Genomic DNA, 17,583 nt, shown 5'->3' with positions numbered 1-17,583 from the left:
ACAGTCCTCCATCGATAGCATACCACAACTTATGAAGGCTTTCATAGCTGCAAAAAGGTGGCTCAACAAGATATTGAAACTAATGTTTTCACTTTCACAATTTTTAATTTTTGTTGCAATTATTGAAATAAAATATTTTCAACAAATATTATGCTTTATTTATTTGTTATATCAAATTGCATCATTAGTCACCTAGAACTAATTAAACCTAACTAACCTAAGGACATCACACACATCCATGCCCGAGGCAGGTTCGAACCTGCGACCGTAGCGGTCGCTCGGCTCCAGACTGTAGCGCCTAGAACCGCACAGCCACTCCGGCCAGCTTGTTATATCTCCTTAGTTATGAAGTAGACTACACATAATCATTTTATCACAGTTTATATTTTTAAAAAATAAATTAAAAAAGTCACATAAATCAATAAATCAAAATTTACTTAAAAACTGTAGTGCTTATAATAAATTGGCCAGGGATTGTACTTATTCTTTTAGTTGAAAACTAAATGCAATAATTTGATATTTAACTTTCATTAATGACTTTTCAATCATGATATTCATCCCTTGGGATCAGTAGTCACATTTTAAGGGCCCAGTTAACGATTATTTCTATTAACATAGAAGAGGAGACACATAGAAGTTCTGACATGCATAGACCAAAAATAGACGGAATGCGTCTCGCCATTGAAAGACTGCATGATAAGTATGGAATTGCTATGTTCATCCAGATATCCATATCCTATCCACAGCATTCATGGAGGAAAACGGCATTGAAACTCTCACTCTAGAAACAGTTAATTGCATCATTACATCGCATAATAAACCACCTGGTGCTGAATTAATTGTTAAGAAACCACCCAATTTTCTAAATAAAAATGTGCAGATTGTGATCAGCGTTTTCAGCAGCTATAGTACTGTTTGGGGCTGTGATCATGAAGATGAGAATGCCACAGCAGTACAAGTATGGGCAGAAGCAAGTCAGTCACCTGACTTTAAACCATGATGCAAAACTGCCTGGTCTTTTAACAGCGGCAGGTGGAAGTGAGCATAAAATCCTGACCTAATTTTTGGTAGTAGCAGTATCAGCCAACAATGTATAACTTCTGTCTGCTCCCCAATACCCAACTCGCAGCACAGAACAATAATATGTCAATTATTTGCTGCTATAAGACCACTTTTTGGAGAAGGTTTAATTTGAAGAAGGCTGGTCAAGATTTGTGGAATTGCTGGACATCGAAGTAACTTACATAGAGTCAAGACCCAAATGCTATGACATCTTCACTGGCTGTAAAGAGACGTTTGAGAATGTCTATCCCTCGCAGCTGTTGAACATCTTATATCCCCAGGCTTACTACAGACTAAGCCACATTACTGGCAGAATATATCTACTTATTTGGGGAAACAAATACCTTTCAGTGAAGCAACTGTGGAAGCAGGGAACAAGCTTATTTCCTCTATAAGGAAGACAAAAAGGGATAATACTTGCGCAGTTCCACCTGGAATACTTCTCAGCTTATGAATTGCTCCTTTGTTCTCATACCATTGCTTGGCAGTTCCCTCCAAGTAGAAAAATATGTTAGCCAAACACATGGTGTCATCCCAATTGTTAAATTTTGCTATATGCTCATGTACCTTCTGCCACTTGTTTGGATCTTGGCCATCATCACCAGAGAACCCGGAAGGATGTCTCATGGGGTGACACACAGTTTCTGTCATTCTAACGTCATCTTCTCCTTCTGTCTCCGGTAATTGCGATCTGTTGAATATGGCTCGAACTCTAGTTACTCGCAACGTAAACGCCGGCTCGGTTGTGGCCTGATGTGAGCCACTGTGTCGTCGATAATGTGGGCTATCACAAGTTCCAATACCCAGCATCTCCACCAGAATAATATCACATAGAAGAAGGTGTAATTAGATGAATGACGAACACTAACTTCACTTGATGAAGGTTTATTCAGCATTTGCACATGCAAGAGTGCAGAGCGAACTGCCTCCGGCCAAAACACATACAGTATACAGGGTGGTTCATTGATAGTGACTGGGCCAAATATCTCACGAAATAAGCATCAAACAAAAAAACTACAAAGAACGAAACTCATCTAGCTGGGCAAACCAGATGGTGCTATGGTTGGCCTGCTAGATGGTGCTGCCATAGGTCAAATGATTATCAACTGCATTTTTAAAAAATAGGAACCTCCATTTTTTATTACATATTCATGTAGTAAGTAAAGAAATATGAATGTTTTATTTGGACACTTTTTCCACTTTTTGATAGATGGCGCTGTAATAGTCACAAACATATAAGTACATAGTATCACGTAACATTCCATCAGTGTGGACGGTATTTGCTTTGTGATACGTTACCCATGTTAAAATGGACCGTTTACCAATTGCGGAAAAGGTCAATATCGTGTTGATATATGGCTATTGTGATCAAAATGCCCTACGGGCATGTGCTATGTATGCTGTTCGGTATCCTGGACGACATCATCCAAGTGTCCGAACCGTTCGCCGGATAGTTACATTATTTAAGGAAACAGGAAGTGTTCAGCCACATGTGAAACGTCAACCATGACCTGCAACAAATGATGATGCCTAAGTAGGTGTTTTAGCTGCTGTCATGGCTAATTCGCATATCAGTAGCAGACAACTTGCGCGAGAATCGGGAATCTCAAAAACGTCAGTGTTGAGAATGCTACATCAACATCGATTGCACCCGTATCATATTTCTATGCACTAGGAATTGCATGGTGATGACTTTGAACATTATGTACAGTTCTGCCACTGGACACGAGAGAAATTACGGGACAATGACAATTTTTTTGCACACATTCTATTTAACGACAAAGCGTCATTCACCAACAGTGGTAACATAAACTGGCATAATATGCACTATTGGGCAACAGAAAATCCACCATGGCTGAGACAAGTAGAACATCAGCGAACTTGACGGGTTAATGTATGGTGTGGCATTATGGGAGGAAGGATAATTGGCCCCCATTTTATCAATAGCAATCTAAATAGTGCAATATATGCTGATTTCCTACGTAATGTTCTACCAATGTTACTACAAGATGTTTCACTGCATGACAGAATGGCGATGTACTTCCAACAAGATGGACGTCCGGCACATAGCTTGCGTGCGGTTGAAGCGGTATTGAATGGCATATTTCGTGACAGGTGGATTGGTCGTCGAAGCCCGCACGTTCACCGGATCTGGTGTCTCCGGATTTCTTTCTGTGGGGAAAGTTGAAGGATATTGGATATTTGCTATCGTGATCCACCGACGATGCCTGACAACATGCATCATCGCATTGTCAATGCACGTGCAAACATTACGGAAGGCGAACTACTCGCTGTTGAGAGGAATGCCCTTACACGTATTGCCAAATGCACTGAGGCTGACGGACATCTTTTTGAGCATTTATTGCATTAATGTGGCATTTGCAGATAATCACGCTGTAACAGCATGCATTCTCAGAAATTATAAGTTCACAAAGGTACTTGTATCACATTGGAACAACCAAAATAAAATGTTCAAATGTACCAACATTCTGTATTTTAATTTATAAAACCTACCTGTTACCAACTGTTTGTCTACAATTGTGAGCCATATGTTTGTGACTATTACAGCGCTATCTATCACAAAGCGAAAAAATTGGTCCAACTAAAACTTTCATATTTCTTTACGTACTGTGCGAATATGTAATAAAAAATGGGGGTTCCAATTTTAAAAAATGCAGTTGATATCTGTTTGTCCTATGGCAGCACCATCTAGCGGGCCAACCATAGTGCCATCTGGTTTTCCCCTTCTAGTTAGACATGTTTCATTCTTTGTAGTTTTTTGTTTGATGCTTATTTCATGAGATATTTGGCCCGGTCACGATCAATTGACCACCCTGTATATACAATTACAGAACATTCCAGTATAATGATTCTTGACATTTGTGGATACTTCTAGAATGTACTCGAACCGAATATAGAAATTAAAATTGTACAGTCCAAGTGAGTTTTGAACTCATGACCCTCCATGCAACAGTGTAGTATCATAACCACTACACCATGGTGCTACTCAGCTTCTTCTTCGAAAATATCATCTGTTTCTCAACACCACTGACACTAATATTTATTTCATTCATATTTTCAGTTGTATGAGGATTAAATTGGGCAATTCCCTGGATTTTCCTTTGTAAAACATTTGAAAATGGAGTTAAGCATTTCGGCTTTTGCTTTGCTGCCCTTAATTTCAGTTCCTATGTGCCACTATAATCTTTACACACAACCAGAATTTCTTTGGGTTCTATGAAAGATTACTTGACAGTGTTCTGCTATGGTAGTCACTGAAGGCATCACACATTGCTCCCGTGACAGCCATACGCTAAACTCTGTTTATTTGGAAGTTTCTTTACAGTGATTGTATACCATGGGGGTTACCTCCCATTACGATCTGTTCTACTGGGTACATACGTGTCCAGTGCATGGTCAGCTGTTCTTTTAAACTTGAGTCCTCTACGTGATTACTGTAACAAGCTGACTATTGTAACTGATTTAGTGATGGTATTTTATGTGTAAGAGCTGATGGATATATACTGTTGTGGCATCATATTAAGGCTTATAATTGAGACGATGTAAGTAGATCCCTGACAGCTCTCAGCACTTTTGCCCGCTTTCAACTGAAACATTCTGACAGCTGCAGGTCAAAACAGTAGCTGTCTACAGAGCTCTGAAAACAACAAAATGGAGACATTCACAAAATTGCATTACATTATTGGTTGAGAAATCCCCAGAAACTACTGCGCCCACCCCACTGCAACTGTCAGTGATCAGCTTATATCAACTCACCTATAGAAACTAACACATACTACCAAAGACAATGGAAGTGCTGTTGTATTTTATGTGCAACAGGTTTCTAACTTGTATCATGGTTCTGTAATGCAAAGGTATAGGAATTAAAATGAAGTCCAGGAGATTATGGGAATGTCCGCAGAGGAGTGCCACTGATCTCATTGAAAAAAGTTCCACACAATGTATTCCCTTATAGCCTCTCAGCATCAATCACCCACTTACATGCACTGCTAAGGGGTACAATCATGTCCCAGTGAAAGTTGTCACCCAGTCTCATTGCAGTAGTTTCTGTGATAACGAAGCCAAATAAATTGTTGCATAGGACAAGATTTTTGTCTCATCAAAAATAAATCTTGTATGTGCGTGACATTATTCCACTGTGGGGGCAGTTTAAATATGAAATAGAAATAACAAACTTCAAAATGCCATGATCAATTTAGAACACCACTTTGGTTACTAGTTTGGGCAAAACTATGTTGCCATATTCGGATTTACGCACTACACTTCAAAGCATCCTGTTCACGTGTACAGTAATTGGTCACACATAATAAATAGAAATTCCACAAACATGCATGACATAGTATAGGCATCCAAAAGGTAAAACAATCATTGTGTGAAATACCATTGTGTATGGTATTTTGCACACATAGCCATGGTACTTTGAAGTGTAATGGATAAGATCTGAAGATGTCAACATAGTTTTGCCAAAGTCGGTAATCTGAGTGAATGCTCTACTAACATGAAAATGGCATTTTGAAGTTTGTTACTTTTATTTTCATAAAAATAAATCTCTGCTTGTTGGTGAAGTTTGGTAAGTAAGTACTGACTTTCAAAAATTGTAGTGTTTAATATGGTGTCAAGTGTTCTGCACACAACCCTGATGGTACAATTGATCTGCCCACACTCAGAATAGACCCTAAGACGAAGGCTGACCTTTACAAAGCATTTACTTTAACTTCCTGAATGTTGAGAAAATAAGTTGAATGTCTTATTCAGGATTCTGCTGTATGTCTTTTGACAGTGGTAATGTTAGACTTCAGCTCACCTAAACTTTGGATTTGCCTCCATTTGGAAGTGTATAATTGAGTGAAGAATACACTGATATGACATTACGTTAGCAAACACCAATGGCTTGATATATGGACAAAAAATTACTTGTGTTGCAAATCATGAGAACAGTGTCATATTATGATTGAGATACTGTGTGCAGTATTGCACTTTTAGTCTAGAGGTGAACTCATCCTTCACCATTACATTCTGTTTAATATGTATGAATAAAATCAAATTTTATTCTGTATGAAATCAAACTATTTTTACTCACCCTCAAGTTTTCTTTTTCAGGGAGCTGCGTCGAGCTGTGAATCAAGCTGACCATTTTTGGAGCTATCAGCTGGTAGAAACAAGTGACTCTGATGATGAAGATACTGATCAAAGTAAAGAAGTGACCACTCTGGTTGGGTACATAAATGTTTTTAACTATTTTCAAGTACAGGATTATTGGATGAAACAAATAGACCAATTGAAACAATGTGGGAATTTATGCGAAATGATATTTCTGAAGCAATGCCATGAGTGAGAGCATTTGACATTGGGAAATTCTTTTCTTCTCGTGGCTATAGTTTTCCCTTTCTTGAATAAATTTGTACATGAAAGAAATTCTTCTTGCAGATGCCCACCAACAACTACTTTCAAGGAAAACAAGTTTCGTTCAGTATACCACGGAAGTTCAGTTTGTGGATATTCTGCAAACAGACCTTTGATAAGTTTAATTCCTGAATATCAGTATTAATATTTAACATTAGAAGAACTGACGATACAAAGCTGAATGGGATTACCTTTCAGACAAAGGTAGTAGTCATGCAACTTGAACTGCATCTGCATCTACATCTACATGAACATGAACATGAATGCTCTGCAGTCCAGAGTTAACAGCTTAACAGCCTGGCAGAGGATTCATCCAACCAACTTCAAGCTGTTTCTGTACCGTTTCACTCTTGAACGGTGCATGGGAAAAATGAACTCATAAATCTTTCAGTGCAAGCCCTGATTTCTCTTATTTTATTGCAATGATCATTTCTCCTTATGTAGGTGCACACTAACAAAATATTTTCACATTCAGAGGAGAAAGTTAGTTGCTGAAATTTCGTGAAAAGATCCTGTCACATTGAAAATACATTTTTTTTAATGATTGTCACCCTAACTCACATATCATAGCCCTGATGCTCCTCTCCCCCGTTTCATGATAATACAAAACGAACTGCTCTTCTCTGAACTTTTTTGATGTCCTTTTTCAATCCTGTATGATTATGGATCCTACATTGTGCAGCAGTACTCCAGAAGAGCATGGGTAAGTGTAGTGTAGGTAGTTTCTTTAATAGACCTTTTGCTTCTTCTAAGTGTTCTTCCAGTGAATGACAGCTTTCTCCGCAACATTATCTGTGTGATCGTTCTGATTCACATTATTCCTAATTGTAATCCCTAAGCATGTAGTGGAATTGACAGCCTTTAGATTTGTGTGGTTTATCATGTAACTGTAATTTAGCATATTCCATTTAGTACTCGTGTGGGTGACATCACACTTTTCATTATTTAGAGTTGGTTTCCTTTATGATGACCTTCCAGCAAAAATCAAGGAAGCAAAGAGTAAAAAATGTTGGACATAAGTCACTGATTGGTTTCTCATAGTATGCTTCCCTGGGCATTTTGAAAGAAACCGGGAGAATCTGTTGGCTTTTGATCTTGTTCTATTTCAAAAATTCACCTGCTCCCTGCGTGTCAGGCCCCATTCACCATCGGCCAGTTCCGTGGTGGAGCATGGCCATTGCCACTGCTATCTGTGATTGCTTTGCTACATCTTAAGCAGCACCCGTTTTCTGCCGGTCTTATTATCTTTAAATGTCTTCATGACAAATCCCGTTACTTAATCAAACAGAGCAAGCAGGTGTGTTGGGAACACTTTGTCTCCTGTCTAGGTTCTTCTGTCCCTTCATCATGGCTGTGGACTCCCTCTCCACCCTCTGAGATTGGCAGCGGCAGTCTTACATTCTGAGCCTTGCCCTTTCGTACAGATCCATCACTTCTCACGGAACAACTCGCAACCCTTTTTGTGCTTGCATCAGTGTCAGCCTCCTATCCATTTGTCCTGTGGAAATAGTGGGCTGAAGCTTCCTGAATACGTTTTACCCATTGTCAGGTGGAATCCTGCAATGAACCTTTTAATGAATGGGAGCTGCTTCTTGCCATCTCTTCTCCCCATGAGTCCACTTCTGCCCCTGATTCTATCCACAACCAATTGTTTCAACAGCTCGATCCTCCACAATGACAACATCTCCTCCAGGTGTTTAAACTTATTTGGCTCAAAGCCATTTTCTCCTCTCAATGCAGATACAGTATTGTGGTTCCTTTCATTAAGCCTGCCATGGATCCATTGTCTCTTGAAAGTTACTGCACAGTCAGGCTGACCAATGTCCCCTGCAAGTTACGAGAATGGATGGTGGCTTGTTGGCTTAATTGGGTCCTCAAATCTCGGGACCTTACCACTGCAGCTTTTGGGAGAGATGGTCTTTGTGCTATCATGTCCTGCTTACACTCCCTGAATGGAGTCTTTGGGGCCACCTCCTGAGTTTTGTTTACCACTTTCTGTTCCACCAGTCATTCAGAGTTCAGGTTGGCACTGTTCTCAGCTCTCTGCAGACCCAGGGAGTGACATTCCACAGAGCTTCATATTTCTAAACACTGTTAATGGGCTTGTGGCATCTGCCAGAACATTGGTCACCCCTGCCCCTGTTGTGGATCATTTCTGTATTTGGGATAGCTCCCACTCAGTGGCCTATGCAGAACGATAGCTCCAGGATGTCATCTGGCACACTTCCATGTGGACAGTCTCACACTGTTTTCAATTCTCTCCCCTTAAGTCAAAGGTGGTCCATTTCTGGCACCATACTATCACCATCCTGATCCAGAGCTCTACCTCGACACCCAACACATGACCGTGGTTCATCAGTTCGATTTCTTAGGTTTTCATTTTGACTGCAAGCTTAGTTGGTTGCACCATATCTGTTATCAGAAGGTTGGCTGTTTTCTTAGACTCAGTGTCCTTCGCTCCTTTGCCCACACCTCTTGGGGCACAAATCATTCAACCCTTCTTCACCTTTACTGGGCATTAGTTCTCTGTTGTCTGGACTGTAGTTGTCAAGTTTATGGATCAGCTGTCCCTTCCACATTGTTCATCTTTCATCCGGTTCACCATTTTGGTATCCATTTATCCTATGGTGCCTTTCGCACTAGCGCTTTTGATAGTCTTCTGGTTGACGCTGGGAATCCCTCCCCTTTCGATTTAGTGGTCCCAGCATGTGGTGTCCTATACCATCACTATCTGCTTTCCACCTGCGCACACCTCCTATTCTATTCTTTTAGCCTACCTGCCATGTGGTGGTTTTACTGGTTGGGCTCCACGTCGCTTCTCTCTGCCATAACTTACATCTCCCCTATTTGTCCTCTTCCACATGTTCTCTCCTGCCCACCTCGCTTAGTTTAGTTCCTCGGCCCTGGATTCAGATGGATCTCTTCCGGGATCCGAAAGCCTCCATCACACCAAAGGTGTTCCATTGTTTGTTCTGAAACTCTTGCGAGAGTTTCAGGATGACATGTATCACATCCTCTGTTGTCTTCTTGCCTGCCTCATGTGTGGTGTTCACTGCAAAATTGATGGCCACTTTTCGGGCCCTCACTCACCCATGCTTTGTTATATATGGAATCAGTGAGTCGTCTTTACACTATTGCTGGGAGTTTTTCCCACCACCCCTTGGTCTTTGCCACCCACGATCTTCTGGCTGATATTGGTAATGCTGCTTGTTCAGGTGATTTTCTTTGGATTCCTGGCCATATACAGATCCCAGGTAATGAACTTGTTGATTGTCTGTCTGAGGGTGGGCGGCCACCCACCCCCTGCAGAATGACAGCTCCGGGGTGCCATCGGGACACACTCACACTGTTTTCTTAGGTCTTCATTTTGATTACAAGCATAGATGAATGCCCCATATCTGCTACCTGAAGGTTGGCTGTTTTTGTAAACTCAGTGTCCTTCACCTCCCTCTGGAGGCAGATTTGCGGCTTTACATCAAATCCCTTGTTGCTCAGTTGTGGGCTGACTGATCTACCATCCTCTGCTGTCTTTATATTGCCTGGTCTAGGTTGACACATGGTTTTTTTAATCTGCAATAAGCCCCTGTCCCCTCCATTTGTAATTGCGGAGCTCCCTCACAGTGACCCATATTTTGCTGGACAGCCCGTGCCATTTGGTCCTTAGCACTAAATGTGCCCTCCCACCGTCCTTGTCTCAGGTGTTAGCATTCAACCCTCACATAGTTACATTGTAGCAATGCAAGAGGTACCAAATTTGTTATAAAAGTGAATAAATTACTTAACGGACAGTATTTTTCCGTTTTAGCAAACTAATAGTTTCTTTCAGGCAATAAAATTTTATTGATTATGAAATACAAGTTCTTGAAGTTTATTCAGAATGGGAAATGTTAATTAGTAATTGCTGGCCATAATTTATCTGTTTAATATAAAGGTGTTTTGAATTTTGTGTGCATGAAAAAGTGTGTATTTATGTGTGGCTTTTACTCTGAAACAAGTTATCACTTTGAGTGCTAAAAGTGCGCATGTACTGTTCGCTAACCTGCACAGTGAATTTTATTTTGTGCGATTTTGACCTGAATGGAGACAAATCCAGTTTCATTTGGACTTTACATGAGATAGACACGTCATGCTATTACAAAAGAGCTGTTTAGCCCATTAGGGAAAACTGAAACCTGTGCGCTCGATTTGAAATATGTTACACACTAGTGCATGATCAAACTGTCCAGTGAATCGCGTACAATAGTTGCAAACATGCTTGGGCTTAATGCACAAAGTTAAAACTTAATTTTGAGACAAGTGCTGATTTTGAAAAAAATGAACCAAAAGTTTATTCAAAATATTGAGGTTCTGTTTTAATTGAGACACATATCACCTTGTTGATCACGATGGTTAGCAACACTGCAATGCAGATTAGTTAATTCATTAGAACAATTTGTGACGCAATAAGTCCTACTACACATACAAACTGTTACACAAAATTTGCTGACCTTATGAGAGTATGAAAATGATATTATTTCCAGAAATGCCAATAAACTGGCAGTTTAGAAACATAAATTATTAACTTTTGTGTAACTTAATTGATTGTCCCACACTACTACTGAACATGTCTCTTCACAAGAGATCTCAAGAAGCCGGGATAAACAAGAAACAAGAAGAAGACTAAAAAAGAGGCATCGATGTAACACCTGTCCTCAGTTCTTCACAAAAGTGGTATGTCCTCTCAGATTTAAGCCCTTGGATTTTCCTCTGGAATTTAAGTCCCTCAGATAGTGTATGTGTTGGTTGTAGAGTTCCTGACCTTGCCTCCACACTGGCCATGTTCATCCTGGCTTTTCTGTTCATTCTGTCTGGTCTGTTGTGCAGTTTTGTTTCCCATTTCCTTCTGTCTTTTTCCCCTTGTGTTGCCTCATTGTATTGTGATAATGGGGTGCCCCTGTTTTTCCCATTTCCACCCACCCCTTTCCTATTCTTTCCATTTTCTGTTGACCTTACATCCCTTTTTCCTCTTTGTTTGCCCATAATCCCTCCTCATTGACTGGACTGTGCTGTTTGTCTTGTTCTCCCTTGATTTCTGCCACCGTAGATCACAGGACCAGGACCTCACTGTTTGCCGCCCCCCCCCCCCCCCCCCCCCCGCCCCAATTAACAAAACCAAACTTAACAAAGTCACTGTATAAATGTCTCAAATAACCCTTCTTGACATCTTCCAGTCATATCAATCCAAAAATGATGTGCACAGTAATCATCATTAGGAAATAACACAGTTCACCCTATTTTCACAGTTATCATTATTAAAGTCTGACACAGTCCATGACACTAATTACACATTCACTATCCAGTTAATCATTTAAAATGGTCACTGAATTATTGAATCAACTAATGGAAAATAAAACTAGATAAATTTTAATTTATACTACATTGTCTGTTGTATCTTTCCCTGTATTGGTGGACATAGGTCTTGCTCCTTTCAAATTCACCACAGACTGACTTAAAAGTGGCTTCCAACAATCTGGTTATATAGATTTACAATAATAATAGACATGACCTTAGCTATTGTTGTTTACTAGATTTCCACAAATTACAATTAAAGATTGTACCAGGGAGAATGGACTCAGCCAACTTGAACTTATGCTGCAGCCATCAAATGACAACCCAGTACCTGACTAACTCCAGAACCAGAATAAAGCCCTATGGAAGAACAAGCATTTGTAACACCAGTGTGTTCCCACTGTGGATGCTCTGCCCACATTGTAACTACTGTAGAGAAAGAAGGGAATTTTCAATGACTATTGTGCCACCAGACTTCAACCATCACAACAGTTCTATTAAAGCCAGTCAGCTGGAGGTGATTATAGTGTACCCTGGATGAGATTATTCCCCAACACGCTGTAGCCATTCACTATCACCATACAGAAGTACAGGGAACTTTAGGGGAACCAAGCAACTTCCCTGTCTCTGGAGGTGTGGCTGCCCAGATGCAAATCCTCTTTGGACAACTGTCATTGCAATGTCAGGAAGTTTCATAGACGACATTATGAATGACCAACCTGTTTGGCAACTAGTCAACTCAGAGGATTCCTTTTCTGTAATGTCAGATACTTACAATTGTCAACTAAAGGAGACAGTGTACTGTGACATGAAAGCAGTTGTGTTGAAAGTCACAAATAGAAAATACTTCAATCAACAGAAACATGTATTGCAAGGGCAACAATCAATGACAGAACATAGCCCTTTGAATTTATGGTTTGAACAGAATGTAATCATAATGATACTCTTAGGTGGGACTTTTTGTTGGTATTACAAACAGTCATAGACCATATAAGATGGGAGCCACAGTTTAAAGAAGCTATTCCAACAAGCACATGTAACAAAGATTGATCTGTACAGTAGTTTGTTATCTAGGATGTTATCCCATTGTCATCAACAAGGCAAGTTGCAGTCGTCAGTCGAGGTGTCCAGTTAAAATGTGAAGCTGTTGTTGATTGCATAAAGCTATTCAGGTTCACAAAAGAAATCTATATGCCAGTGATGATCCTAACCTTTGTAGGTGGTCAAGGAGAACTTTGGATCACTAATTGTCATGAGCCACAACTCATCCATATAACTAAGTATACAGGAGCTGCCAAACCAGTTCAGCAAGGGCAGCTTTCAGTGAATGATTGCTGTACTGCATTAGTTTTTGGATGCTATCAAATCTGTAGAGAAGAAGAGACAGACCAAGTGGTCCATGAAAAAACATCACATCAACACTGGTATTACCCACCAATTAGCAGCCACTGCTCATATAGAGTATTGCCAGCTGAACAGCAGCTAATCCCAGAGAAGGTGGAGAAGTTGCTACAAGATGACATCCTTGAACCTTCAGGGAGTCCTTGGTCCTCTTCTGTGGACCTTGTGAAGAAAAAAGGACAGACCATGGCGTTTCTGCATCAACTACAATGACTGAATAAAATCAAGAAGAAAGATCCAGAATGAGATTTTCACTCTGCAGCGGAGTGTGCGCTGATATGAAACTTCCTGGCAAATTAAAACTCTGTGGTGGACCGAGACTCGAACTCAGGACCCGAGTTCGAGTCTTGGTCTGGCACACAGTTTTAATTTGCCACGAAGTTTCAAGAAGAAAGATGTCTATCCACTGTCAGTGATATCCTAGACTGCTTGAAAGGAGCATACTAGGGACATGCACATAAGACCATTGGCAAGTCTATGTTGACAAGACTCTCCCCATGCAATAATCAAGCTGTAAGTCCATTAAAAGAATGCCGCAATGAGTTGAAAATTCCTGTCAGATGAGGAATTGCAGCAGACAGTTACGGATTACTTTATGCAGAAGGGCACAGTGTTTTACCAAATGGTTGGGTTGGTGGGATGAATGCCTCAATGCTCACAGTGATTTTGCCTGTTTGGCATACTGATTCTGGATTGTAAGGCCTTCAAATGAAAACTTTTTGATTGCTCCTTATACATTACTACCTGTGGTACAGCTTTCCATGAAGGCAGCAGCATGGCATGTAGATAACAAAACTTTTCGCTTCATGAAGCTAGCTAGATATTTAGATAGTTTATGTTATTAATTTTCTTTTGAACTGGCACAGATTCCCAATTTCTAGCTTTATGTTACATAAGAACTTGCTGAAAACTTGCCACCAGAATACATAACTCCACTCTGAACCCCAGGGAATGAAAGGCTCAAATTAATTTGCAGCCACCACTCAGAGGGAAAGAACACTACAGCCAGAGATCACTATTTTACTTGTTCTTGTGCGAATTATGCCACCTTTATTAATATGAACCCATGAATGAAACAAAAAGAATTTTATTTTATCCAGCATTCTTAATAAATCTGCTGCAGTTGAGATTCTGCATGTTTTCGTTACCCCACATCTATGAAGTCCAGTGTGTTCACAGTCATAGAACCTGCAGATGTTGGTTAATGAAAATAAATATAAATGAACAAACTCTAAATTCACTGTGAGGAAATAGGATAATTAGTCTGAACATGTACAGTGAAACAAAATTTCGACAGATAAGAGATTTTCCACTGCATCTCTGAAAATAGTATATTTTGATCTTCCTCCAGTACTCAGTCAGCTTGGTTTACTTCTCTCTTCTTAGCTTATTGTCTTTTATTTACTCTTAGCTAACAAATTACCTTTATTTTAAATATTTTTAACATTATGACTGCATCTTCAATTTTTTGTAATTGGGCTCTGCAAAAGAAAATAGGTTGTTGAGTCTCTTCATATTGAATTTTGAATTGTACATTCTTATTAATTTTTGTCTTGGACTTCATTGATAGGGAACACAGAAAATGAGATAACAAGGATAATTCTTTTACAGTAAATTGATTAAGAATGCTTGGTAAAAATAATTTATTTTTTCAGAATGAAATTTTCACTCTGCAGCAGTGTGTGCACTGGTGTGAAACTTCCTGGCAGATTAAAACTGTGTGGCATACTGAGACTCGAGCTCAGGACCCTTGTCTTGCACTTGCCCACAAAAGGCAAAGGTCCCGAGTTCGAGTCTTGGTTTGGCACACAGTATCAATCTGCCAGGAAGTTTCATATCAGCGCACACTCCACTGCAGAGTGAAAATTTCGTTCCGGAAACACCCCCCAGGCTGTGACTAAGCCATGTCACCACAATATCCTTTCTTCCATGAGTGCTAGTTCTGTAAGGTTTGCAGGACAGCTTCTGTGAACTTTGGAAGGTAGAAGACAAGGTACTGGTGGAACTGAAGCTGTGAGGATGGGTCATGAAGCATGCTTGGGTAGGTCAGTCAGTAGAGCACTTGCCTGTGAAAGGCAAAGGTCCCAAGTTCGAGTCTCGGTCTGGCACACAATTTTAATAGGCCAGGAAGTTTCATATCAGTGCACACACCACTGCAGAGTGAAAATTTCATTCTGGAAACATCCTCCAGGCTGTGGCTAAGCCATGTCTCCACAGTATCCTAAAGTTCACAGGAGAGCTTCTGTGAAGTTTGAAAGGTAGGAGACAAGGTACTGGCAGAATTGAAACAGTGAGTCATCCTTGGGTAACTCTGTCAGTAGAGCACTCGCCAGTGAAAGGCAAAAGTCCAGAGTTTGAGTCTCGGTTCATGCACACAGTTTTAATCTGCCAGGAACTTTCATTTTAATTTATTTTTTCATTTGCTGATTGATATTAACTGTACAATATAGAAGGTGGAAGACACAACGGAAAGACTAATTCTTTCATGAGCTTATTCTGTAATTTTACAGTCAAACATTAGCTGTTCACAGTTATAACAATGACTTAAATGGTAATTTCTGGTTGCAGTGATTTATTTTAATTCCTTGTGTAATTCTTAGTTCTCATCCCCTCTGTCTTTTTGAGCAACTGCAAATTAGTCCCAGTTTTGGATTGCAAACAAATACAATTCACTTTAAAACAACACTCAATTTCACAATATTTCCTTTCGGTAACTTCTCATATTGTTTGTTTATTGAACTTTGGATGTTTGTTCTTTATGTGTCAGTATTAATGTAATAGCACCATGAATCACACTTTATGACAGTTAGGAAAACAGATCATTCACCAGCCAGACAGCAACTAACGATTGCTTTATATGTGTTACATAGTTTGATTGCAGTGCTTAATGTTTCATTACAATAAAGTGCATTGAGGTTCCTGACAGTGCTTGCTGTCATCTTGTTGTGGCTACTAGCATTTGGATGAATACAATGTGATGAACAGCCCTGCGGTGATATGCGACAAGTCCAAAAGACAGTATTGTGTGGTAACAAATCTGATAACTCCACAGGGGGAAAAAAAAAAAAAAAAAAAAAAAAGGAACACAAATGTGTGAATATATTAGAAAATAACATATTAGAACATAATGTAATTACATTGAAATATAAGAAATTAAATATTTATCACCCATTTTACTAATTTTTAAGAATTTATGACTGTGAATGTTCAGACAATATCCCAAAAATAACCACTCGATGGGTAACGAACAAGGAAAAGACAGCTATACATTCTAGCTTTTTGTGAAATGGCTTCCTTCTGAAGCAGAAAACAGATACACATTGACACAAACACAACTCACACATATGGCCCTGTCTCTGGACTTAGTCATAACTGTGCTTGACAGCAATTTGGTGGTGGGGATAAGGAGAAGGTTTGGTGCAGGGAGAGGGGGATAGCGAGATGGGGTGTGGGGATGTGTAGTGCTGCTTGAGGGAGTTGACAGGAATGTAGTGGGGATAGGGTAGGGCTGCTAGGTGCAGTTGGGAGGTGTGGGGGGAGGGGACAGAAAAGAAGTTGAGAAGGGGAAAAGGACTGAGTGCGTTGGTGGAATAGGAGGCTGCATTGTGCTGAAATGCAGTCAGGGAAGGGGATAGCTAAATGGAGTACAGGGACTAGTGAAGGTTGAGGTTTAAGGTGGAGTAGCTGTTCCTAGGAGGATGCATCTAGGTCTATTTCAGGGATATCAGATGTGAGGCAAGATGTTGGAGTAGGGATGGACAATAATACTGTATAGGTTTTTTGGGTGGTGGAATACCACTGTGGGAGGGGTGGGAAGGATAGTGGGTATGATATTTCCCATTGCAGGGCACAATGAAAGGTAGTAGGAACTCTGGTGTAGAAAGTGGTTCAGTTGCTCAAGTCCTGGGTGGTACTGAATCATAAGGGGAGTGCACTTTTGTGGCCAGATGGTGGGTATGTGGGAGGTGGTAGATGACTGGAGAGACAAGGCAGGGGACATCTGTTACTGTCCAAGGTTGGGTGGGTAATTTCAGTCTGTGAAGGCCACAGTAAGACCGTTGGTATACTTGGACAAGGTATGCTCATCACTGCAGGCCTTCATCATGATATCAATTTCTAATAGCGTGAGTAGAGCTCAACTGTTCATTCAGGACCAATGACAGCTTTTATTAGAAGGATTTTGAAATTCATTCCAGTGCTCAGTTTTACAAAAATTAATTTAATTCTTGTGAATGGCTTTTTTTACTTGGAAAATATTGCCACTGTCTGCTACTGTGGTGGGGTAGAACCAACGAAGTGAAAAGACAATTTCTATAAGGGGCAACGAAAGCATAAATCGAACAGACTGTCCAGGGGTAAAGGAAAAAA

At 40.1% G+C, this 17,583-nt stretch overlaps 1 protein-coding gene across 4 annotated transcripts in view; it reads left to right on the top strand.

Moving 5' to 3' along the window:
* The window catches only part of LOC126267028 (uncharacterized), a 117,011-nt gene that overhangs the window by 26,073 nt on the left and 73,355 nt on the right, over positions 1–17,583 (top strand). For all 4 annotated transcript variants that reach the window (XM_049971807.1, XM_049971809.1, XM_049971808.1 and 1 more), the window contains exon 3: positions 6,184–6,300. In XM_049971807.1, coding sequence (XP_049827764.1) covers positions 6,184–6,300 — 117 coding nt within the window. The remainder of the gene's footprint in view (positions 1–6,183; positions 6,301–17,583) is intronic.

This window comes from Schistocerca gregaria, chromosome 4, assembly GCF_023897955.1.
Source record: "Schistocerca gregaria isolate iqSchGreg1 chromosome 4, iqSchGreg1.2, whole genome shotgun sequence".
NCBI classification, from domain to species: domain Eukaryota; kingdom Metazoa; phylum Arthropoda; class Insecta; order Orthoptera; family Acrididae; genus Schistocerca; species Schistocerca gregaria.
This window is presented reverse-complemented; position numbering and strand designations above follow the sequence as displayed.